The sequence below is a fragment of the Parasteatoda tepidariorum genome, chromosome 4, assembly GCF_982258835.1.
Source record: "Parasteatoda tepidariorum strain Cologne lab strain chromosome 4, Ptep-v5.0, whole genome shotgun sequence".
Classification (NCBI taxonomy): Eukaryota; Metazoa; Arthropoda; class Arachnida; order Araneae; family Theridiidae; genus Parasteatoda; species Parasteatoda tepidariorum.
Window position 1 is genome coordinate 58517069 of NC_141758.1, and position 27271 is coordinate 58544339.

The 27271-nt window shown below is 28.3% G+C and overlaps 1 protein-coding gene and 1 pseudogene across 4 annotated transcripts; one reads left to right on the top strand and one right to left on the bottom strand.

The window, feature by feature from the left end:
• Positions 1–26994, top strand: Nak (Numb-associated kinase). 4 transcript variants are annotated; one of them, XM_016065177.3, is made up of 16 exons: positions 1–139; positions 415–577; positions 1680–1798; positions 3758–3863; positions 5541–5680; positions 6881–7002; positions 9001–9082; positions 9551–9683; positions 14132–14235; positions 14321–14403; positions 14539–14690; positions 17175–17685; positions 19038–19264; positions 20390–20485; positions 21854–21919; positions 24867–26994. In XM_016065177.3, exons 2-16 carry the CDS (start codon positions 454–456, stop codon positions 26693–26695), a joined length of 3894 nt encoding a protein of 1297 aa, XP_015920663.1. In that variant the 5' UTR covers positions 1–139; positions 415–453; the 3' UTR covers positions 26696–26994. The 4 variants fall into 4 exon arrangements, with proteins under 4 accessions (XP_015920663.1, XP_015920665.1, XP_015920664.1 ...); XM_016065179.3 differs by having other exon boundaries at positions 17397–17685; XM_016065178.3 differs by lacking the exon at positions 21854–21919.
• On the bottom strand, positions 10383–13281 carry LOC147810983 (uncharacterized; annotated as a pseudogene).
• Positions 26995–27271: the final 277 nt, after the last annotated feature.

A 27271-nucleotide genomic window follows, 5' to 3' on the forward strand; every position in this document is an offset into this window, starting at 1 on the left:
ACTTGCTTTCTAGTAATTTATTATCAATTTAATATTTACGTTAAAAATCTGTTATGAATTGGTTTCATTTTTACCTTGTATCTGCAATCAAGGATTTAAAAGATGAAATCATTCAATTTGCCAGCGTAATGTAATCACAGTAAGTTTATTTAACTAATTGTTTATTTTGTATCATTTTTATTTATAAAGTAGTTCTTTTTTAATTTACTTATTCTGGCTCGTTATCTCTTCTAATTCTCTTTAAACTAGCAACTATCTTATGTCATATTTTAGTTGCAATTAAATTGTTAATCTGTATTCATTACAATATTAAATTAATTTTATTATTGTATTCTCAGTGATCCTTTTTAATTCAGCAACTTTAATATTGATAATTTTTAGGCATTTTTGTATTTCTGAATTTGTTGCTTTCAGGTTTGACATCTTAAGTGACCATTAACTTTGTGAATCAACATGAAGAAGTTGTTTTCAAGATTTGATGGTCGAGACCAATCTAGTAAGGAACCAAATACCTTTATTGGTAAAATTTTTGCTGTTGGGAAATATACAGTTACCGTTGAAGATATTATTGCAGAAGGTAATGTATTACATAAGCTGTCATGAAATCCATCTTATAATTTTAATTTTTCCTCCTTTTTTACAGTTTTATTATTTTGATTAATGCTATGAATAATAATAATCTTTTTAAAAAGTGAATTTAATATTTCAGTTGTTTAATTTCTATAATTTTATAAATATTTTTTAATACCTGATGACATCTGTTAATAGTTAAAATTTCAAAATTTTCTAACCTTTTTTTTTACCTAAAAATTGGTATAATTTTACCTGAAAACTCATTCACCTCCTTATAATAGGTGTTGACTTTCATGTTTGTTGGCAGGTGCTCGAGCCCCACCAATAATTTAGGTTAAAACCTAATCAAAATATGACCTGAGTCAAAAATATGAGCTGATGCACTATAACTGCAAAATAAATTTAGATTTTATTTTACGGCTTTTTAAAGGGAATGAAACATTCATTCTAAAGTTTGATATTTCTAAGTTATGTAAATTTTTTGTTCTGAATTTTACTCTAAAAGTAATAAGCAAAATCTGTGTCCTACTGATATGCTTAACACTAAAAAGACTGAAAATTTGTATATACCAATATTGCCCAAAAGCAGTCAAAATGACTGGATTGTGAATGCGTAAAGAAATTTGTTTAAAATTAATTTTTAATATTTTTTATATTATTTACAGTTATATAACAAGTTATTAGTAAATATTAACAGTAAAAAAAATTATGTAATTGTACAAAAAGTTACAAAATTATAAGAAATTGTGTCATTATTGTTTTTCTAATTGAAATTAGAAAACAGTCAAAATGACTTCCTTAGGCAATCTAGTGTTAACCTTAAGTTATCAAGGGAAAAAATTTGCTAGTTAATTTAAAGAGTTTTTAACAGATTGAGAAGTTTTTTATAGTTTAATCATCTATATATGATATGATCAATAATATCTTTTGATACATTGCTTGAATAGGTTTCCCATATCCCATATTGACCCCATATCCTTTTCAAATTTAAATACTTTTCTGAGGAATATTTTCTGATCATAAATCAAGCTTTATTTATTGAGAAGATAATATAATCTAATGATTTATGTAAGACTTAATTTCAAAATCATTGCTTATTTTTTCAGGGGGTTTTGCCATAGTTTTCTTGGTGAAAGGCACAAACAATGTTAGATATGCTTTAAAGCGCATGTTTGTGAATAATGATCATGACTTGAATGTTTGTAAAAGAGAAATTACAATAGCTGTAAGTACCAATATTTTACAATTTAATAAATCACTTTATCCATCTAGTATTATGTAATAAATCACCTTTTTTTAGATTTTTTTTCCTCATATTTTATTGATTATCAGGTTGTTTGAGAGTATGCAAAATTAATATATTTTTATGATTTCTTGATAAACTGAAAATTACTTTTTTTTTATTACTCTTCTATATTTCTCTAAAACATAATATAATTGTAATAAGTGTAGTCAGTGTTAAGTATGTTCTTGTCATTAAAAAAAGAAATAGATTTAAAAGAATTATACACAAATGTCTAAAATCTTAAGCCAATGGATGTTTTTATTTCTGTTAAATCAAACTGATCAAATATTCTGAATGTTCAAACTTTCTGTTTTTAAAATTGTGAGCTTTTAAGATGCTTTTTAGACTTAAATACATTTTAAATATATTTAGGTCTTTAAAATATTCTCACCTAAAGCATTTGAGATTTTAAAAAAATTGTTACTTTTAGACATATTAAAGCTTAATTATAACAATTCACTAAACTAAAATATTAAGCAATGTCAGCTAATTCTTATGCCATCTTTAAAGTAGATAAATTTTTTCAATACAATCAAGCGTTGATGTTATAAGAAATGTTAAATCTATACACATTTACTATTCTAGTAGTAGAAAAAAGAAACTAAGCCCAATGCATTTCTACTATAGTCTTAATTTCAGGAATATTTTTGAGCTCTGAAAAATCTCTTATTTCTGATTATCAAATTTTTTTCTTAAACCTTAATTCCCAACACTTTTTATAAAGAATTTTATAAACCATTTCTTAAGGCCATTATAAAAATATGATTGCTATATTTGAAACAAAGTAGCCTGTATCATTCATTCCTATGGAAGTAGACTTGTATGATTTGTGTATTAATCTGAAAGATTCACCCATATACTTAGATAGAGCAATTGATAATTGGGAAGAATAATAAATATTGAAACTTACATGAGTAAATATATCAGAAAAGGTATTTCAGTGAGTTGTAAATTCAATTTATGAAACAAAAGTAATGATTAGTGTAAGAAAAATTATTGAATCTAGGTCTGGCATAAAATATTTAAAGCTATGTTAAATTTCTAGTAAAATTGACTATGAAAAAAAAGAGAACTTGTTGAAAAACTATTTTGAATTACTGCTATTTTAAATAAAATAAATTAATGATAAATACAGTAGAACTTCGTATTAAGTAAATACAAACTATTCATGTGAAACTATAGCTTTTAAAATGCTTACACGATTATTATGATTGAAATGATTCAAGTATAATAATTCTTGATATTGTGAAGTTTTTAGTTTCTCTCTTAATTCATGTCTTTTTGATTTGGTTGTTACACATTAGGCTTTGAACATGCAAACCCCCTTCATGGAAATTTTTCACTGTCACAGAAAATTTTTTAATAGCATTACTCATTATACATTGTCAGTTTTAACTGTTACAACATAATGAATTGTCCAGAGGGCTCAAAAAGTAAACAATATGAATGTGTTTTGATTGTACATAGTGTATATATGCAATGTATAGTATTCAATATAGAACTTTATGAAAAATTAAAACACTTTCTAAGAAAAGTTAGTGATTTTTGGAACAAATTTCGTCAAAATTAGGAAGTGGCGAAAGGGTTGAAACTAGTTAACAGAGTCCATAAATTGCTTGTGGAAAGTTTTTTTTAATTGAGATTTTGTGTTTAGAAAGTTTTTCATTTTATCTAAGTCTTTGAAACATTACTTGTTCTATTGCAGCTTAATAATTCAACTTATGTTAGATCTAACAAAGTTTACCAAAGTAATTATTTTAACTTGAAATAATAAATAAAGAAGTTTAAATAGCACTTATGAAGTTTTGCAAGTGGTCAACTTTATGGTTTCTGAATAATTTAATATAATACAATATACTCATACAACTTCTTATTCAGCCTTAATTTATTTACTTTCAGAGCAACTTAAAAGGACATAAAAACATAATTGGATTTTTAGACAGCAGTATTAATCCAGTTGGTAGTGGTGTTTATGAAGTACTAATGCTCATGCATTATTATCGAGGTAATAAACTTTATTATCTTCTTATTTGTAATTTAAATACCAATTTGAATGCATTTTATATATCTGTCAGTATAATAGAAATTATAAATGCTTTAAAATTTTCTTTATAATTTTTTTTATTTAAATAAATGCTAAATAAGTACTTCAGTGTCTTGTATAAGCTTTCATTCAAATTTTGTTACACATATCTCATCTTTAAGTCATTTTGAATATACGTAAAATATAATATAGTTTCAATTCTATAAACAAGAGCTTTCCCCCATGAGGAAGCACAAAATGACTGGAGACAATAGTGAGATAAACTCATTGCAATAAAAAAAAAGTATGACTTAACCAATTTGGGAAAACAGATTAGGTTGAGCAAGATAATATAAAAAGAAGGTAAGAAACAGATGTGAGAAGAGCTGTATGGAAACCCAAGGGGCTAGATTTAGAAATTAAATTAGAATAGATTTCTTACAAAAGTAATAGGATATTAGAAAACTCAATAACTAAATTGTTAAAAAATTTGAATGTATGGAATGATTCCAGGAAGTAGAGGTCTGTAGATGAATGTTGAATGATTTTAGCAGAATAAAACTCAAACCTATGTTTAGAAATCCAACTATGTAGAGCAATGGAAGATTGTTTATCAGGATCATAATCAGAATCTGGGTTGGCTAATTTAAACAAAATAAGTTTTTTTTTTCTTTTACATAAACAAAGTTTTTTTCTTTTTAATGAAAAAAATAATTTAAAATAATTGTAAATACTTTTAGTTTGATGGTAAGAGAATGAAAAAAGATGAAGTTTTCCTACAATTTTGAGTTTTATTGCTAATGAGAATCTGTATTATTTCAAATGAACAGAAATCTGCAATTTTTAAAATATCTATGTTAAACAGCGTTTGCTTTTTATTCGGAAGAAACCTATTTCTTCCAGGACAGTTAAAGAAACTGGGCAAAATGGAAGGAATGGCCAATACAGTTGTTTTAACGATAAGAATAAATTAAACAAATTAAATTTAATATAGTAATAAATAGTTAAAAGTTCATCAATTTTACTTTATTTATTTGTTAGTTTTTTGTAAAATTTTAAAATTTATATTTTATTTTCTTTTAGAGACAATTTGAGTATTCATGCTTAACATTATTTAATAATAAAAATTAACTATTTGTGATTGAGAATTCAATATATGTGTTTTTAGTATTTCTATGTTTAGTAGATGTAATTTGTTAATTTAGTGATATCAATAAAATTCGATTATTATACTTTAATAGTTCATTATATGATCATTAAATTAAGTTTTACCGTACTCTTTAAAATAAAATATTGAAAAACTAGTTATTTTTAATTTTTTAAGAGATTTCTTTAAAAAATTCCCTGAATTGTTTTTTATTTTAGTTTTTACTTATTTGAAAATGATATATTAAATAGCTTAAAATTTATACTATTATTTAAACTAGATTGCAATTATAAACTGTTTAAAACAACTCTTTAAATATTTAATATTTCTTATTGAAAGAGTTTCTTCCACTTGGATTGGAAGAAACCAGGGTTTGGATGTCCTAAGCAAATTTTGGATAGGACGTGTGGGTTTTACTGTCTTAAACTGTTCTAAACTGACTAAAACTGAATTTTTTTTTTTTCTTTTTTATTCAATAGAAGATATAAGTTTGTTTGTTTTTTAATTTATAGGTCATGTTCTTCAACTTATGAATGAAAGATTACAATCAGGATTTTCTGAAACTGAGGTGCTTCAAATATTTAGTGATGTGTGTGAAGCCGTCTCTAGACTTCATCATTGCCAAACCCCAATTATACATCGTGATCTTAAAGTAAGCTTTATGTTGCATAAATAGTTTTCTTTTTAATCATTTTTTCCTTAAGGATTTTAATTAAAGGTTATTGGTATGACTTCAATGTTATCAAATCTGATTTTAAAAAAAGAATAAAAAATTACAATTACAAAAAAATCACATGTATTACCATTTACAAAATCACTATTACAAATATTACCATGCACACTTACAAATCAATTACAAATATTACCATGCACAAAAATCATAAAATAACAGATCATTGTTGTTTTTTTATTAAAAAAAATTTTTTTTTAGTGAAATTTTGTGAAAGAGGGTTTTTGGATATGTACATGTGTAAATAGCACAGTGTTTAATAATCATTGGCCTATTTTGCTTAATATTGTTATTATTTGTAATATTAAGCTTAATATTATTTAAGACTTAATATTATTTGTGATCATTCTGTTCGATATAAAGTAATACATAGGCTGTTCTCAAAAGGTGAGAATAATAAAACAAATCTAAACTTTAAGCTCTGGCTACATTTAAGTTTAAATTTAATACACTGTAAAAATTTTAGAGGATATTTATAATTCTATCTTGAAAAAAATTCAAATTAATTATTTCAAAATATTTCTATAAATACCTTTAAAAAATAATTTTTCTAATCAAAGGGGACCAATTTGTGACATTCATAATGTTAACTGAGCCAATGTAACACCGAAAAATAATTCTTGTATCTCGATGTTTACAAATAAAGGTAAGAGTATAACGTTAAAATGAAATAGTTACTTGGTGATATCTTAACAAATAGGAGTAATTGATAAGTTAGATTTTACTGCACAAAAGATTTTTAGCAAAACCAATTTAGTGTTTTATGCAAGTTCAAAAAAGTTACATATAAAGCTGCACAATTATTTTAACAGAAAGTAGATTAAATTAAGTAATTTAGGCTTATTAATTCATGCTTAAAATAACTATTGAAGTATGTTTGCTACTATTTAATGTTCTAGTTCTAATCTTAACTTAAGTCATTATAGATTGATGAGTATTTTAAACTGGAATAGTTAAACTAGGAATATGTTATGGATGAGTTAAAACTAGGAATATGTTACAAGTAACCTAATTTATAAGTAACATTAGCATTATTTGTATTTTTTATTTTAATGCAAACTTTTAAAATATTTTATTCATTTCTCAGCTTTTATACTTAAAAGATATGAAAAACATTTTCAGGTTGAAAATATACTTCTGAATGATAGTGGAAACTTTGTACTTTGTGATTTTGGCAGTGCAACTGCAAAAGTTATTAGTCCTCAAACTTATGGAGTTAGTCAAGCTGAAGAAGAAATAAAAAAGTATGCATTAGTAATCTTCTAATTCTTCTTATTAATAGTACTTATTTCATATTTGTCTTTGAAATATAATAAACTTATTAATTTAATGAATTACTGCAATTTGTTGCAGATGCTTCAATAACAATATCGTAAATACATAATGAGACTGTTAAATAAGTTTTAAAATATAAGTTTGTTACCTGGTAATCTGTGCATAAGAAATTTAAATATTTCAGAAATAGTATGCATTGTTAATATTTTTCATGTCAACCTGTTTGTTTTATAGCTTACTAGGCATATGCAGCAGTTACTCTGCATTCATAAATGTGCTATTTGCTGTTCTTATGGCTTAAAATCACCACTTTTGGTTTCTACATGACTTATTATAACAGACAAAGTGCAATTTAGACGAATATATAATCATGCACGAACTTGCTAATTTGTAGCTTCCCATGGTTTAACATTTTCATCCCTTGATATTCCAGGTTGAACTTGAATGGATAGGTTGAACCAGGATCCCTTGATATTCCAGGAATATTTTTATTCCTAACCTGTATACTTCAAAACATTATGTACTACAATGATTATATTAGAATTTTCTACTGCCATTAAATTTAAAATATTATTTTTTAAATGAAATTAATAATAAACTTGGGATAATTAGTAATCTTAAAATGTTAAAAATTAGAAAATTTTAGAAATTTCAAAAAAAAATTTTTTTTAAGAGAACTAAGAATATTAAGAGCTAAGAATAATAAAAACTAAGTAATATTTAAATATTAATACGATAAACAACAACATATATTTTTACATGTGATACGTTTTCACCTTCTACTTTTTTTTTCTCGATTCAGTTGAGCTATTTGTTATTACTATTATTTACAGCAATGAATAGGCTTGGATAAGTTTAGCAATCATAAAATTTTTCTCTTTTTTTGCCAGATAACAAAACATAAGTCAGTTTAACCTTAAAAGAAATGAAGATTTTACACTGTTCCATTCATCACATCCATGGTTTTGTTTAAGTTGCTTACATGTGCAGTTTTCCTACCAAGAATTTTTTTTTCTTTCAAATTTTAGCTAATTTAAATCTTATGCATTTTCTGAGTTCCAGTTACTGTAATTTATTTTTATTCATATATGCAATTGGCTTTTGTTCAAACTAAACAAACTATAAATTTCAATTTGATGATGATATAATAATAATCAATTTGATGATGATATATACAGGGTATCCGCGCACCTGGAAAGTCATGAATTTCGGTATTGAACAAAATTTGTCATAAAATGTCATGATTTTAACTATTGTTTTTAAAAAAATCATGGATTTGGGTTGCCGAAAAATTTTATTTTTAAAATGGAATCCCCCCCCCCTCCTAATTTCATGGCATTCCGAATATCTGAATTAGTAACAAAATCCCCACTCAGAGTCATATTTTATTAAAATATAAAAAGTTTTTATCATGTTCTTTAAAAATTATGGTGTTCTTTCAAAAAATGAAAGACAAAACATCCTTTCTAGAGCGAAGTATCTTCTAAACTTCTGTGTTTTCAGAATTATTATTAATTATTTATTTTATTAATTTAAAATTCTATCTGAAGCAAGCTAGTCATTGGCAAATTTTTTTTTATTTCGAAATGAGAACTAAAAAATCAGGAGTATTTCTTTCCTCTCTGATGAACAAGAAAAGTATCTTTAGAATATAATTCTGCAGGAAAAAAAATTATTTGCTTAGTTATTATTTTTTTCAGCTATTTTATTGCTTCAACTCTTTCTTTACTCTGTTTTTTAAATTTAAAATCAATAAATATGAAGATGCAGAGTATAACAGTTTTGCTTATACCTATCATTTTAATTAATGTTATTATAATGCTTTTTAATTTTATTATTCTGTTTTTGTCGGAGAAAATAGTAACTTCGTTAAGTCATGAAAACTTCTTGGAATGTCATGAACTTGAAAATCTAAAATGTAGCAGATTCCCTGTATATAATAATTTAATGTGAATAATATTTTTTAGGTACACAACACTGTCTTATAGAGCCCCTGAGATGGTAGATTTGTATTGTGGAAAATCTATAACTACAAAAGTGGATATATGGGTAATTTTCTAAAAACTATAATTTCTTTATTATGTTAAATGATTTATTTGAATGCTTTAAAAGCATTTTCTTGTGGAAATGACTGGCAAGAATCAGATTTGAATACAGATAGAAGTATTTGTACTCACTTAAAAAAAAAAGTATGAATGCGAAGTCATAAATCATGACTTAAAACTGTAACTAAACACTTGATGCTTTTCAAGGCTTTCTGTGAGTATTTAATAACAAATAAAATAAATAATAGGACTATTTTAATAACTATTTTAAATAAACTATTTGAATGAAACTAAAGCTATATTATTTTGAATTTTTTATTTGTGTTTGAGTACTATAATTAACTTTCAAATCACTAATACTTCCCCAACACAAAATATTATTATTGAGTGAATGCGATAAAAGCTTCAACTGTTGATCTTAAAATATAAAATGCTTAAAATTCTTAGCAAATTTTTCACTTTTTTCCCCTAGGCTTTAGGATGTTTGTTGTATAAACTTTGTTTTTTTACATTACCATTTGGAGAAAGTGCTTTAGCAATACAAAATGGAAATTTTAGCATTCCAGATAATTCTCGTTATTCTAAACAAGTTCATTCCTTAATAAGTAAGTATTTTTTTACCTATATAAGTTTATGAAGAGCGATAGAGGGTGATTTTCAAAAATTTTGTCACAATCCATTTTTTAACTTTCAGTTTAATCAAAAAATTACAAATGATTTTCAGTAATTCTTTATAGGGTATGAGCTTTGTTATAATATAAAGTATTGTAAAAAAGCTAATGTTTGTGAGATTTTCGTTTTAATGTGCTCAAATTAAGTGGTTTTTGTACTCTATGTACCAATAAATCTCAGGAGTGTTACCATTTTAATTTAATTATTAAAATGTTAATATATTATTTATTATAAATCATCAATCATATATTACTTTTCAAAGTTAGTATATTATTTAAAGCTATTGTTTCATCATATTTATATAATGATTTTCTTTATTTTTTTCAGAAACAAGACTCATGAGTGTTACATTTTTACAAAAGTAGAGCTGAATTTTTCAGTTAAAAATTACAACTTCATATTAGTATAGAAAAAAAATATTATTAAATGTAATGTTATTTATTACCATATCACACAATAAGTTAGAAAACATTGAAATTTTATTTTTATGTTCTAAAATTTGAATTTTGTTCACAGTAACACTCATGAGACTTGGTAACACTCTTGAGACAAGGTAACACTCATGAGTGTTCACAAAAAATATGGTAAATAAGAGGAAAAAAATTTGAAAATTATACATTAAATATACAAAATAAGTGTTATAATTGTATTTTTATTTATTCTATATGTAATTTTTAAGGAAATTCAAAAAAATGGCGTGATTCAAAAAGTAAAATGTCCACGAGCATTAACAACGTCTGGTGTATTGAGTTTTTGTATTATTTTTTCCTTCGGGTAATACACTTCATCGACTTGTGAGGGCCACTTCCAATATTTTCCAGCTCTAACCATGACGCTTACGAGATACTCTTCATTTTCGATATCTTTTATTTCTCCTCGAAATAAGTCCCCATCATAGTCCACCTCAACCCAATCCCCAACTGATACAGTCAAACTAGTAGATGGTTTATCGTGACCCTTAGATGGAATTGATGTTATCAGGTCATCATCTATATCAGAGGAAGTGGAACTATCGGAATCATTTTCACTTGATGTGTATATGCGGTGACGGGTGAATTTCCTTATTTTCTGTTCCGTCATGTTTCTCACCGTCCAGCCAAGCTGGCACTTGCACAACTTACCTGTACCCCATTCATTTTTATCACAGAAACAAGAAAGAGGACGATGAAGAATACGACCTCTCACATTGACGGAAATTTGGTGGATTTTTTGAGTTCCAACCACTGTTTTCAGGTCCTGAGGAATCAATTTAGAAATATTCCTTATTTCTTCTTCAGTCACGAAAAAGAGCTTCACCTCTGAGGTATCTTTTAAAGTTTCAAATAAAGTCGTGGCATCCGGAATATCTTTACCGTATGCCACTTCATCATTAGCTTTTCTTTTCAGGGCGGCACCAACACCATCGGCCGCTCCTTTCCCATGAGCAGACTCGAAGAAAGACCAGGTACCAGCAACAAATTGAAGATCGAACAGTCGAGTAGAAAACAAGAAAAAGTTCTTTTTCTGGCGGTACTGAGTGGAGGGTCCATCAGAGAATAAGTGAATAGTGTCCACTTGAGGGAACTGCTCTTTGAGAAGTTTAAATATGGGATCTAAATGAGCCCATATTGCTGCTGGGCTGTGGTCAGGTGAATCCGATATAGTTGCAAATGAAACAACTTTTTTGTGTACATAGAAAACTCCTGTGTGTAAAGTTGCTTGATTGCGGGATGAACCAAAATGGTAGGACTGGATTTCCTTGGCCAATTTGCAAGAATAATTTTCAGAAAAGTCAATGAGAATAGCTGCTTCATTGTCTGCTAAATTTTCTTTGCACGTTTTGAATTCTCGATTCTGGTTCTTTATGTTAAACAAATGGCTCTTAAAATCCTTCATATCCCTCTGGAAACCTTCTTTAAGTCTTTTGATAGTTTCAATCATAGTTATTTTCTTTGATTTTTTAATTTCTTTCACAATTTTTTTTCCTGCAGCATCTGTTTTTTCAACTTTTTTTTTAACATCACTCCATTTCTCATATGAAATTTCTTCTTCTGCATTAATCATGGCATCTAAAAGAGGTATGCTTTTGTTCTTGCAAGAGGCACAATTATTATACATGCACTTAACAGAGTTCTTATTGCATGTTATAAATTCACACAATGTGTGGGGGGCTGTCGTCACTCAAAAGACCAAGTTGTTTGAGCTTCTTTGCTTTCATCTCAATATTTGTGTGAGTTTTACACAGACAAGTATCTCGTCCTACATCAGTAGGCTTCTTAACATGAAATGGTCTATACCTTGTAAAAGTGGTGTATGAAACCTTCTTATACCCTTCACGTAAGAATTTCTTGTACAGTGTTTTCATAGGAGCATTTAAAAATCGCTTTTGTCTTTTCGCCTTATTCTTGGTTACTGTTTCTTTCACCCCTGCTGTATTTTGACTTACATCATCTCTTACAAAAAATGATTCTATGTCTTTCTGGAATTTTTTCTCTTTCTCTAGTCGTTTCTTCACCATTCTTTTTCTGCCAGCCAGACCAACTGATCTGCTAGTCATTGCTTGAAGTCTGTAACGCTTAACAACAGTCTGTGATAGCATTATTTGGCTTAAAATATTTTTCTCTTTTGGGCCTGTTGATAACTTTGTTTAAAAGATGAAGCAAGAGTGTTATTAAAAAGAAGTCGACGGATCAACCTGCTCTTTTCTCTTCCTTTTGTTTTATGAACTTCATGAAACATCTTTGTGGCCTTTGATTTTGGTGTTAGTTGATCATCAGGAGTACTCATAACACTATTAGTTTCATTTAACTTCATTCTCTGTAATCGTTTTTTATACTTTGCAGAATTTCTTTTTTCTTGTTGGAGCCGATTGTTTAGTTGTTTAATTTCCTCTTTCAATTTATTATTTTGTCGAACACACTTGGAACGATTCTTGAGCACAACTTTTCTTCCACGAATTTTGTTCCCTGAACATTCTTTAAGATCCATTGGTGAAATGGGAGAAAGATTCATATTTTCTGTCATTACCTTCTGTCTCCTCTTTCTATCGGACAGTCTCCACTTTCGTCTCTGTGTGCGCTTCTCTCGTGGTGTCAAGTCTTCAACTTTTTTCCTTTTTGCATTTCTTACTTTGTGCTTCTCCTTGTAAGCTGCTTCTCTATCACGATCAAGTTTTCTTTTTTCTCGATAGCGACGCTGTTTTTCAGCAGCTGAAGGCTTTGCCTAAAAATAACAGTAATTTTAGGGATTTGTGCAAAATTTAAAGCATAATGCAGAAATAATGAAATAACATTCAGAATTGGAAATAAAAACAGCATGGAATCCAAATGAAAAAAAAATCAAGATGCAACAGTTAAAATATCTTTGAAATCATTCTTCTAAAAACATTTGATAATTAAACTTAAAATGTACTTTTTATTGATAAATTAAATAAACAAAGTACAATAAATATATATTTCAGAAAAAAAAAAGCTTTACTTTTTGTTCTGAAGTTTCTAAATCAAACAGCAGTTTGTTAATAACTTTCTGAAACTCATGAGTGATCCTCCTCATGAGTGTTACTTTTATAGAGTAACACTCATGAGTGTTACTTTTATAGAGTAACACTCTTGAGAAGTAACACTCATGAGATTTCAAATACAAGTTTTGTTCTGAAAGAAATAGCTTGCACATGTAAAAGTAGGTTTAGTGCAGTAAACTAGTATACTAAACATGCATTATTACTTAATTGAATTATTTTTCTGTTTAACTTAAAATACATATTAATCCTAGTAACACTCATGAGACAAAATAAAAATACTCACCATAGTGAAGATGAATCTTTTGAATGTAGAATCACAGATGAAATTCTAAGAACAGGGAGTAAATAAAGAACAAACAGGGCTTATTCTAGAACTGTTGCCAATCTTTAAAACAAATTTTTTATAAATATATTTGAGTAACACTCTTGAGGTAACACTCTTGAAGCACAGTGGGGGACACATAATAAACTGAAGTTTTAATGCATAAATTCAAAATAAAAAAATATTTTTATTTTTATTTTGTAAATTTAAATTATTGCAGAATATCTTGTAACTAATATTTTATTGCTGTCTGACTTCTTGAATTAAAAAAAATCCAAATGGAATCTGACATTTCGGACCAGGGACATGAAAAATTTCCTGTCTCTATAACAAAATAGCATAATAAATAATTAAAAACATAATAAAATCATCAAATGTTATATATGTTTGTAAACTAGAATAAAAACTCTATTAATTTATTGAAATAAGATTATTCTAAAACTAGAATTTGTTATGATACTGATTATTTTAGTGCAGGGACATCAATGTGACAAATTTTTTGAAATTCACCCTAGAAAGTATGTGAAATATGCATATTTAATACCTTTTTTTTATTCTAGGATTTATGTTAGAAGTTGAACCTGATAACAGGCCAGATATTTATCAAGTTTCTTACATCGCATTTAAAATTGCTGGCAAAGAATGTCCGGTTCCAAATTTAAAAGTGATTTTTTTTATATAAATTATTGAGTTTATGGTTCAATTGTAAAAATGATTCTTGTAATTAAAATAAACTTTTATTTTATTAGAATTCATCCATTCCTGAAATTGATAAACTGCCATTACCACAGACTGAGACTGAAGCTAAAAAGGCAATAGCTAAACAGCAAAGGTAAATCTTGCATTTTATTATGTTTGCTTGTGCAGAATTTTGATTAATCCTTCTAATAATACTTTAGCAGTTTTTCCAAATAAATTTATCGATAAATTAAACAATATATTATAAATCTTTATTTTTATGATTTAGACCAGCTTCTACTCCGGTGGTTGAGGGTACATCAGTGGCACCTCGCCAAAGACCAAAAGGCTCTCAAGCTCCTCCTGGTGTTGGAAGTTTAACATTACTTCCTCAAGCAACCCCTAATACTTCTAAAAGAGTTACTCCTACTACTCCCCATGGTAAATTGACATTTTTTATGTAAATTCTGGAAAGAATCTGCAAAACAGAAAAGATAAATAAATAAAACATTTAAAAAAAATAATAAAACAGAAAATAACTGAGGATTATTAAAATATTGCTGCATAAAACCTAAGCTGACCCAATATCATTAAATAACACAGAATAGGTAAATCAGTGAGAAAAACTAGCCACAAAAATCAGGGAGTTTAACTAAAATACCTAAGTAATCACATAAGTAAATGAATTTGAGTGTTAGATACCTTAAAATCCAATGTTTTCTTCCAAAAAAAAATTTTTTTTGAAAGATATTTTATTTATGAGCCGGATTCTGGCTCAGTTTTTATAAAAAAATATATATTATTTAAAAAAATTTTGTTTGTTTTTTCCTTGTATTTTTATGCAGAAAAAATTCTTTTTAAACTTATTTTGCCCCATTTATGTTAAAATTGTTTTTATTTAATAAATATGTGCAATCCAATTTGATAAAATAAAAGCTACATTTTATGAAGTGTAGAGTTTATTAAATTAAAGAATTTAATTTTGTTTGAATAATTTTACTTTTGCACTTTTTTAAATGGAAGAATTTTTAAAAAAAATCAATTTGAAAATTTTATACTTTCAATTTTCTTTTTATTATCAAATTTGTGTAGGAAAAAAAAATATTTTTCTCCTACAAAAACCATGTTTTAGTTTTGCTAACAAATTTTTAGTGTTCTCCTTTTTTTAATATAAAAGTCCATTTTTTTAGTGTTTTAATTCAAAACATATAATTAAATAATAAAGATTTCCAAAATAAGTTTGTATAAATTGATTGTTTTATGGTGTATTGATTTCATAAATTTATGAAGTTCCAAATTTTTTTTTCTGTTGGTGATTTAAAAAATTTTTAAAAACTTTATTGAAGTTAAAGTTTTGGCCAGATATTTCCAACTTAAATACTCATACATAAAATTGTACTGAATTGAACACTTCAAATATGAATTTCTTTGCAAAATTATATAAGCAAAGTTTAATTTAAAATTTGATACTGGAAGTTTTCTTGGAAAAATATATTTCTTGCATTTTCATATTTTTTAATAAAAATTCGTTTTGATAAAAATTCGTTCAATAAAAATTTTCTTAAAGGTTTATATAAAAAATAGTTCTATGAAATGATTAGTTGTTTTTTTAAAATGTAACTTTCAAATTAAATTGATCTATTAATTTTCTACTCTTTTTTTTTTCTTCTCTCTATTGGACAAAACAGAATTGCTTATTAAAATTATGTATTCAAATTTATTACTTTTTTTCAAATGATAATTATTTTTAACTCATGTTTTAGTGGATGTTTTTAGTGATTCTGTAGCAGTTAACAACTTAAGTAAATTTTGATATTATGTGAAGGCTTCTTCTTTTTCTCATATGTGGCATGATTTGTTTTTCCTTTACCTTTTATCATTAAAATATTTAAAATGACTTTTGACATCTTTACTTTCATCTGATCTTTTAAATGATATGCTCACTCAGTTTTTGTTAGTTAACAGCCTAAGTAAATTTTGAAATTATGTGAAGGCTTCTTTTTTTTTCTTATATTTGGCATGATTTGTTTTTCCTTTACCTTCTCTTATCATTAAAATGAGTTTTGACATCTTTACTTTCATCTGATCTTTTAAATGATTTGCTCACTCAGTTTTTGTTTTTTGCTCTGATTTGTGTTATGTAATTGTTTTAAATTATATGGTCATGCATCTCAATTTTGCTCATCATAATTGTTCTAATTTCTACTGTTGTAACCCAAACTAGCTTGCACATTTCCCCCACTCTATTTATTGATAAACATTTAATTAATTAATTATAAATATCCATTTTTAACTGTTTTTTTCTGTTATTTTTAGCTTATAAAAACACACTATCTTATAATGATTACTGCTTTTCATAGTCTTATATCTTATCAAAATAGCAACATACAAGCACTTAATTGGTTTCACATTTAGCTTATGCTATTTAAGTTCCTAAAAATATAAAAATAAAACATTTTAAAAATTGTCGAATTTCTCAAATTTTCTAATGTTGAAAAAGAAAACGTAATTTAAAAAAAATGATAATTAAATCTATTAAGGGAGCATTTATTTGAAATAAAGTCTACTAAAACACATTTTAAAACTGTGCATGAAAATAATTTTCATTAATTTAAAAAAAATCAATCTATTTATGTAGATTGTCTTGTATCTCACATTGCTCTCAGTTCCTTCATTTGAAACTTTAATTATTTTAGATTAGAAGAAATCATTAGTTAGAAATATTTACTAATAATGTTTTATAATTGGCAGATTTTAAAACTGCATGTATATTTATTGACTAATAGTTTTTTCTCATTCTTCCTTCCCTTTCCTTTGTGCTGTTTTGATGACTGAATGTTTGCTACTAAATTAATTTAATATTTCAATCTCTTTTTCTGTCCTTTACTCTGCCTGGGATCTGATTTTTTAACACCCTTTTTTCAGATTTGGCTAACTCTCCAGCATTGCTTCTTCCCCCTACTGCTTCTAAGTCTAACATATCTACTCCGGTTACTCCTATTGGTTCGGCATCCCAAACCTTTCTCTCTCTGAATCAATGTCTTACTCCAACAACCCCTCAAACCACTTTATCTGCTCCATCTCTCATCAGCCCCTTTACCCAAACAAATTATCTCCTCCCCTCACCATCTTCTATCTCTACTACAGCATCAGCAGTATCCTCTCCTGAGAGTGCTACTTCCTCACATCTAGTCACTCATCGAAAGTCCTCTGCTACAGATGTTACACCAGTAGAAGTAGCTGTTATAGCACCAACTCCTTCCCAACCTCCAATCCAAGTTTTGACATCAGAAGAGCCCAAGAATTTTCTGACAGCCACCTCGATGACTGACATTGCTCCCCACAGCTTGGTGTCTGTTACCCCGCCTTCATCCCCAACGCCCAGTCAACATAGTCATCATAGGAGAAATGCAAGTGATACCTCAGCCTTTGACAAGTAATTATATAGCACAGTTTTTCAAGACATTTATTTGCTACTTAGCTTTTAAATGAAATTGTGTACTTGTTATTTTCTTTTATTTATTCAGTCATTTATTTTTTGCTATTTCTTGAATTCCTAAATAATTACAAATTTTCCATCTTATGCAGAACATTACATGAACAAGAAAATTTTTTCACCTAAAGTGAAGGTTAGATGTCTTGAAACTTTGCAGTATTCCGTGTGCTATTGTATTAGCATTAGATCTTTAGAGCTCCAAATTTTATTTATCAAACATTAATGTCTATTTCAACTAGTAGGTGTAGTGCGGCTTTGGGGAGAACTCCTCCAGACTGAAAGTCTGGGGCTGTCTGCTGCTATGGTAACAAGCGAGAGCACAATATAATGGGGGTGAAATGGAAGAAAGAATGTGTCGATTGGCTTACTCACGACGACCAACGCTAAGATTAAGACAAAACTATTCATCTCCCACCCTTATTTGAAGTGACCTTTCCTCGTAACCATAGTACCAGCCACGACGCGAGACGGGTGTCTGGAGAAGTTCTCCTGAAAGCCTCACTATATATATCATTGTCTGTTATGAAATAGTTACTTTGGCTGTTACTCAAAAGAGTACCAGGGAATTATCTTGATGTATATACTCAGACTTTACACTAATTACACTTTATATATCATCTTGATATTAGGTTAGCCATATTTGACAATATAGTTTCAACAATTTATTCAAAAAACGCATAGTTTTATTAAAAAACAAGCAATCTGAAAGTTTTAACATTTTTTTTCTTCTCTCTTATCCTTTTTAAGCTATTGAGCATTATGCATTATGGGAATTCAAATGAAAACTCTTCAATAACAACTTTCTCATCGAATAACAAAAAATAACGCTGGTTTTCTGCTGGAAAAAACAACTGATGAAAAGGTGTGTTTATGTGTCATGAATGGTCATTCAGTTAAAAGGAATAAAGCATTGCTTTTTTTAGTAGTTCATGTTGAATTTTTAATCACACCTTTTTGTATAACTCAATTAAATGATGTATGAAACCTGGTCTTTTATGTGTATGAGCAATTTGTTTTGACACTAACAAGTAAAAGATTTACTTCTTTCTCATCTGAACAAAAATAATGATTTGATTTTTATGCAATTGTATATTTTCATACATTCCATTTAAAATTTCAATTATTAGAGATAGTGAAGTAATATCATAGAAGTTTTATTCCATGTTTTTAAACTCTAAAATATTGCATGTCTTAGATCAAGTTAAAAATTTTAAATATATACCCATGAATATTGCTCTTAATAACTACAATCCTTATATTGTACATGACATATTTTTTCCCTCTTTTTATAGGAATGTTGCAAAAGAAATAACTCAATTTTTAACACCTTATGAAACATCTCAAAACCATGCTGTACTTCCTAATAATGAAGTCCCAACTTCAGCTGCAGCTCATCAAAAGAATCTTAGTGACCTATCACAATGGAATCCATTCATTAATAATGCTCCTGGTGGCAATTTAGCAGAAGATCAGGCTTTTGGTCAAGAGTTTGATAAAATTCGTAGGGGATCTCAAAGTAGTAAGTGTAGAAAATGTATATAATCGTTGCTTCGGTAATTCAAACCCAAAACTACAATTACTTGCAAATAAATGGTCTACCATAATATACATTTATCCAGTTTTACTATATTTGCCTTAACATTCATATATTGTATCTTTTCTTATAATAAGAAATATTTAGTTAGTGTAGAGGACAAATTTACTCAGTTGAGTTACTTAAACCTGCAGTAAAAATTTAACTCCTTAATCATAGATAACTTAACTTTATTTAGCGTGAAATGTGTACCAGATTTTAGTCATGTTACTAAATGCTAAAATATGCAGAGATAGGCAAATTTTTATAGTTTAAATTAAAATACTTATAAATTTTTGGCCGTGTTACTGAAAAAAGTACTAGTAAGAAAATAGTACTAATAGAAAATAGTACTAGTAAAGTACTAGTAGTTTCAAAAAATAGCTCACTGTGAAAATAGTTAGAAAAAATGGAAATCTTTTAACCCACTGGCGGTTTAGAAAATGGGCAAAATTGGGAAAATGTTTCTCCCCTATACACTATTCCCCTTCCTATTAACATGGAAAAACTCGATTTTGCTATGCGTAGAAAACTGTTAAAATACGACTTTTTATGTGCAGAACCGTCAGTGGATTAAAAATTGATGTTTAAGTCCAAAAGTTTATTCCCTCCCCTTTGATAAAATTAACCCAATATCTGTAGTTTATTTAATTGGAGATTGTCAAGATTCTTTGGAAAATATTCTAATTAGAGCCAGAACAATAAAAAGTGGGCAGTTTTTCTTACATTTCTAAAGCTTGTGGGGAAGACCCTTCATTTGTAATCAACATTTTTACCTCACTATATTGTAGCCCTTAGTGAGAGAGTCAAAGTAATCCTTTAGGTAAAAAAGTTGGAGATCTCGTTTTTCATTAAATAAATTAACTTATTATCTTTCAGTTTATTGGTTTGGTTTTATTTACTGTAATTAATTATCTTTCAAATGGCTATTGTTACACTCAGGAAAGGATGAAACTGTCTTATGAAATATGATCTGTTTTTGTTTTAAATCGGAGAGCCTGATTTAATGAAAATTGAGATCTTTCTTTGAATGAGAACTTAAACTAGTATTTTATTCTTTCTTTTTTTCAGGTATTTCCAATGTTAAAAGTCGAGAGAGTCTAGTCATGAGTGCTACAGATTTAACTGATTCTGATCCATTTGGTGCTGCCCCTTTCAATTTAAGTGGTAACTATTCATAATTTTTTATAAACATTATAAATATATTTTTGTTTTTCTTTCTTAGGAATATTAAAAATGCATACCTGCCAACTTTTAATCCTTTCGAGGAAGGTTTTCCCCAGTGGTAGTAAATTCGAATTTAAATTACAATTCTGGGCCGAAACATATGCTGTTTTTGGATAAAGCTTACGTGGACAATCACGACAGTATTTTATATCAATACATATGCTTAAATGTTTTAAAAATAGTGGTGGTCAAAAAGGTTTTAAATTAAGTTTTTAAATGGTAGGAATTTATAGAAAGCATACATTTTACTACCACTTTAAATATCGAAATAAAACTTTACGCCAAATGCGTAAAAGTTGGCAGGTATGAAAATTCATTGTATAGCCATTTATTTATTAATAAAAATGCCAATTTGTTTAAGTTTTTGCAAGTTGCATCTTGAGCCTTTTTTGTTCCTGCTTCACCGGCTTTCTCATTTAGTTTCCGGGGAGGATATTCTTTTGTCAGGAAGAGTCTTTCAATTTTGGTCTTTAAAATAGCCTTGTCATTTTCAAGAGAGACTGTTCATCTATGCATAGGTCTGCTTCTTGGGCCAAGTACCCATAAGTTTTTCTATATTTTTTTTTAATATATATCTATATATAATACTATCTTCTGTCATACATATTACATGACCCACTCGACTCACACATCTTCATCTGTTGTTTGGAGAAACTCCTCCCAAATGCAACACTTGTAATGTTTTACTTAGAGTTCATCACATTTTAACCATTTGTCCTTGTTTTAACTAACATCGTCTTACCTTTTTTTAATAGCACTATTTTATGTAGGAAAGATTTATTAGGTGAAATTCATCATCCTAACATTTTCGCATTTCTGCGAGCTATTGGTATTTTACATTGTGTGTAACTATTTTATCTTATTTTATTCACTCTTATTTCTTACCTGTGTACCGTTCTACTTTTTCTGTGTATTTTATAGAGTTACGATTTTTATCAATTTTTATTAACTTTTAAAAATATGTGTCTTGTGATAAACAATTTTATTAGTTACATTTATTTTATGTCAAAATTGTTGTGAACAATTTACCATTAGATCTGACTCAACAAACTGTTTGGTGCAGCATAAAACTTCTACATTCAATCAATCATATTACATGACCAGCCCACTTTATTCTTTAAATTTTATAAAAATTTATTACATTTAGTTCTTTAAAAATGTGATAGGGCTCTAATCTTCTATTCTCAATTTCCTAAATATTTTTTACGAATTCTAGTTTTTTTTCATTGTATAAAATAAGGATTCTAATTTTACCACACACTAAATTATAATTTAAAACTGTATTTCTTTTTAATTTATATCTTGCAGGTCCTCTAAAATCGAATAAAGGAACATGCCCAACCCGACCCAATCAACTGCCCCTCGCATCCTCCGGTAAGAATGCTAAAAACGACTCTTCTGCCACACGGTATTCATAAGGCATCTCTCTTACTGTGTTGCTGACACTGCACCTTCCCTAGGTGTGTCCACTTCATGGAATTAACTCTACTCATTTTAACCTCATTTCCTCTTTCTATCCAAACTTCAAATGTTGCATTATTTTTTTCCTTCAATTAACACTCACCCTAACCCTAACTAATTGCAAACAAAGGCCAAAAAGAAGTCGTGATTGTGAATATTGTGTAGGCAATGTTATATCTTTCTCTTTAGAGTTGTTTTACTTCTATGTTTTATACAGCATGTATTGATTTATGAAGTTGTTTCTCTTAGATTTTGTATACTCTTCTTGTTATTATTTATATCTGTAGCACTTACTAGTTTATTTTTAATTTATTTCTATTACTATTAGTTAATGGTTTGCCATAACATTTTAGATCTAAGTATACTGTTTTTATGTATTACTGTTGATTTTTATTTTGTTTAACAAATTAGGTGTTGAATAGGGTGTAAAATACAGAAGTTTCCAGAAGGAAATTATTCTGAAGTAAAGAAGTGTAATATCAAAAGAATAACTGTGAAACATTTTATTCTAAGATCACTTTATTTTGTTCAATTCAATACATTTCCATATCTGTCATTTCTGCTTAACTTGATAATTAATTGTAGGTCTGAAAGCAATGTAAGATTAAGCCACAATTTTAAAATGTTCAATAGAGTGTTTATGGTTAATGCAACATTATGAGTGTGTTGTGTTCTTGTGGAAATTCCAGAAACTTGTGAAAGTACCTATTTGTAAACTGTACTAATATACAGTTTGATAGAAAAGTGTCACCTTTGAAAAAGTGTGACTTATCACAATGTTATTGTTACAATTGATCTATTCATCATATAAGTTGAGTCTTTAATGCTCTAAAATGTACAAAAATTAAACATTTTCATGTACTAAAAAAAATATTAGCTCTCAAATTGTTGTGGTATATCACCACAAAAGCATCTAAAATGTCTTATTTAATGCAAGAACATCAGTTTATGTTTGAACACAAGAAAATGATCCTAAATATGTCAAATATATAATCAGTTATTTAAAAATTTTCACTTTTTATCTCACTTTAAGAGTTTTTTTATATAATGCTAGATGTCTGTGGCAAACGTCAAACATTAAAATTTAACACTCCAAGTAATTTGTCATAAAACATAGCAGTCAAAATTGATTGTACTCAAAAATGCATGTTCCTTGTTAAGTGCTATTTATTTAATTATATAGCACTTCAGTAGGACTAAACTGCATAACAATATGTATAAGTCTACAGCATGAAAAACAGTCAAATATCTTCAGAAACATGTTTTGAATCAAGGATCGAAAGACACGCATGTAAAATATTTTCAAGACATGCATTTAATGAATACAAACTAAATTTTTCAATATGTGCCTCTCTTGAGGTCAAAAAACCTCTATTTGTTGTTGCATCTTTTAGAAACTTTTTTGTTATTATTATTAGCTATTTATTTCATGTGTTCTTGAGATATTTGAATGTTTACGTACTTTTGGAACACCCTGTATATTTATAAAAAATTCTGGATTTAGGGTTCATACATTTAGTTATTAATAATGTTTTATAAGCTTAAAAAGGAAGGCTCTTTTAATGCAATGTAGATTTTAAAAGTAATGAATTTTGTCTCTATATTTTTATGTAATGTGGCGTTTTTGAATACTTTTAAATCTTGTGGCGTTTTTGAATAATTTTAAATAAAGGATAAATAGAAGTCTTACTTTTAACTAGTAACATTTTATTATTTAAACAATTTAAGAAATAACATTAATATAAGGATATACAATTAATTCAACTTATTTATACATTAATTCTTACGTGCTTTTTTAGAATAGATGGAGAGAGACTTACCAAGTTTAGTCATGGTTCGGCCTTTTGTCACTTAGGCTGATTGCTTTTGATTGCATTTCGTGATAGTTTTTCAACCCTTTCCTTCGGCTGCTTTTATATCGTATTTTTTGGGTGATAAAAAGTTACAAATCTGAGGAAAGGTCAAGTTCAAAAGTCATTGTTGTTTTCGAGTTTGTCCCATGATGGGTCAATCACATGATGGGGGTGACATTGTAAGATTTAAACCTAATCGTTTATTTGAATTACTTTATCCGTATTTAACTTACTATTTGCAGATGGAGATTTCCCACAGTAGTTTTATTTGATCGAAGACTCTGAAATGTTCTAGAAATCTAATCTTAGCCCTTTCTCTTGATTTTAATTTTGAGTGACGATAAGCGTCACAGTAATATTTTTTTTTCCTACTTTGAAATAAAATGAATTGAAATACTTCCTTAATTGTTAAAATTTCAATATTTTTATCAAATAAATTATGTTTAAAATTCTTAACTCTTTGGCAACTGCGTACAAACTTTGAAAACTCAGTTAAAATATTTATTTTGAGTGAATTTCTATTTACTCTGAGCTTTTCAATTTTATTGATAATTATTTTTAAAACATTACTATTTTTTAGAATCTAAATTTTTTTTATCCAAATTACTATAGTTTGCTTTCTGGTAATTTTCAAAATTAATATTTTGATCACACTAGATTGAACATTCTACTCTTATTTTGTATAAACTAATTTAGAAAACATTTCTTGAGTTTTAAAGAAAAAGGAAATAATTTTAATTTGAATAATTATTTTTTTAAAACAACATTTTTCAAAATTTTTATTGTATAGTTAATGAAAATATGTTAATATGTTCTTTTTCTGAATTATTTTTAAATAAATAAAATTGAAAATCAATGTAATAAGGTAAAAAATTTTATTTGTAATTTTTTTAATTATTCTAGAAATGACAGGTATGGTAATATTTTTAATTCTTTGTGGTTACAAATTGACGAAGAAATTTGTTGCCCGGTGTTTTTTAAATAAACTGAAAACTTGCTCCTTTCAGGTATGCCAAATCGTGATATAACAAGTTACGCTCCACTTTATTCTGAAGAATCTGAAATGGCATTACAAGTGAGGCACAGACATAGTAGTGAGAATTCCAGTGCCTCTCATGAAGGCAGTCAGAGTGTTCACAGCGGTCGTTCTGGAATGGATATCTTTTCTTCATCCTTTACACGAACTCCAGCTGAAGATCGCTCTAAATATGAAAAGCTTCTAAATGATGACTTTGAAATGAAATCTCCTCTTGAGAACAGTAATGTAAATAGCTCCTGTGAAAAAGTTCCTGGCCCAGAAATGTGCAGTGGTAATAGTTCTCTGGAATTTCCTCCAGTGCAGGAAGATAGCGATTCCATAGGCTCAGCTAGTGACTTAAGAGAACGAGTAGATTCTAGTGGTGAAGATGAAGGTTCCTCTTCTGTATTATCTGATGAGAAACCATCGGACAATGTCAGGAATAGTCTTCCTCCTGATCTACCGGTGGAATTTTCCGTTGAAAGATCTAAGAAGTCCCCAGTTATTAAAGAAAGTATACCAGGTGTTTTTACCGACCATACTGAAAGTGGACGGCCTTTGTTGGATGATGAATCATCGGAAGATGATAATCAAAATGAATGTCTCTTAAATGAAAACAGAAAAAGTAGTAACACATCTTCCCTAGTTGTTTCTCCTACGACTATAGTCACTCCACCAGAATCACCTGTAGAAGTAACACGAAGCCTTGATGTATTTGGTGCAGCCCCTTTCAAACGACTAGCTGGATATTCTAACCCTGCTAAAACTCCTCTTCTGTCTGAAGACAAAGAGATAGATGTTTTCGCCCAAGCTCCTTTTAAAATACCATTCAAGGGACAAAAAGAAAGCTTTAAAAATTCATTAAAAAAGAAGAAAGACAAACCAGAAAGCTCTAGCATTCCTCGTAGCTCTGATAGCTTTGGAAGTGCTCAAGCTATATTTTTACCAGATATTGTACCAAGTGTGGATACTTCCACTAGAAAAAGTTTACCTAGTATTAAATACACAGTAAGTGATAGAGGCTCTCCAGTAATGACTTCCATCTCCCCTACTTTGTCTACTGATTTATTTGGTTCTGCCCCATTTTCAGAACTTTCTCAAGATTTTAAAACTACCCCAAAATTACCCACGCCTATGACATGCCAGCCTGTAGCTGCACCTGGTCAAGTCAGTAATATAGTCATAACTTACCAAAAACAAGTAGCTGCTACGACTCAACCCCAAAGTTCCCCAGCTCCTATACCTCCTCCTTCCTCCAATAGCAGTATTATCCGTCGCAAATCAAATCAAGATTTATTTGGAGCTGTTCCTTTTAGTGCTGTTGCTCCAGCTTTAGCTTCACACAAAAAACCTCCTCCTATTATTGCTCCTAAACCTAAACTTTCTGCTAGAGTTGCTAGCCTTCCCTCTGAACCCCTTCCGAGTTCATCTTCTAGTAAAAGCATCATTGACAATGGTAATTTGAGATCCTACAGCACTGAATCCTGTGAAGAATCCAAATTTACATCGTCTGTGGACAAGACAAAATACAAAGAGTTGATTGATGATGATAATGATAGTGCATTCACATTTAATCATGATGAAAACGTGAATGTAGTATCTTCCAAACACTACACCCAGCTGAAGCCTATTAAAAAGTCAAAACATACCAAAAAGAAGGAAGCTAAGGAACGATTGAGCAGCACCAATGCCTTTGCAAACATGAGTTTTGAAGATGTAGTGAGTGATGATGATTCACAATACACGCAGTCTTTCATCCGTGAGAGCAGCAACATAAAGAGAACGTCGCATTCCTTCAGAATAGCTAAAATTAACTAATTATTTGTAAAGGAACATTGCCTTTTGTAGAGTATGTAATTAATCAAAACAAATATCAATTTTGATTTATAGAAAATTATATGAATGAATTTATATATTACTAATTCCTGTAATCGTGTTTTTCCATTGTTGTTGCAATTAAATAGGCCTTTGAATATTGTAGACATGTATAGGCCTAGTTGTCACAACTATGTGCATTTCTGTATATAATATATATAAAGATATATATATATATCATATGGGACTGTAGACAGCAAAGTCAAAAGACCCAAGTAAATAAAGAAATATTCTTGCATTAATTGTGTGGATCAATTAGTGTTTCCAAATTATTTTGAAAGCAGCAACAAAATAAGCTATTTTATAAGTGTTCTTTTCAGTTACCTTTATTTTTGTTAAATAATTATTTCTTTCATTGAGATCGCAAGTTGTCCGTGGGACCCAGGAACAATTTTAACTTGCAGTATTCTTAAAAATACTGTGTATTTAACATACAAAATCGTGTATTTTTATTTTTCATTATATTCTTGGGCGCTTTAAATGAGAACAAAGACTGAGAAAAATCGGAAAACTAAAATA

Excerpts from the sequence above, each read along its gene's own strand:
- Nak (XM_016065177.3), top strand. The coding sequence starts at position 454 with ATGAAGAAGTTGTTTTCAAGATTTGATGGTCGAGACCAATCTAGTAAG. Across the intron at positions 9,083-9,550 it reads CTACAAAAGTGGATATATGG|GCTTTAGGATGTTTGTTGTA; the intron begins GTAATTTTCTAA and ends TTTTTCCCCTAG. Across the intron at positions 17,686-19,037 it reads GATACCTCAGCCTTTGACAA|GAATGTTGCAAAAGAAATAA; the intron begins GTAATTATATAG and ends CTCTTTTTATAG.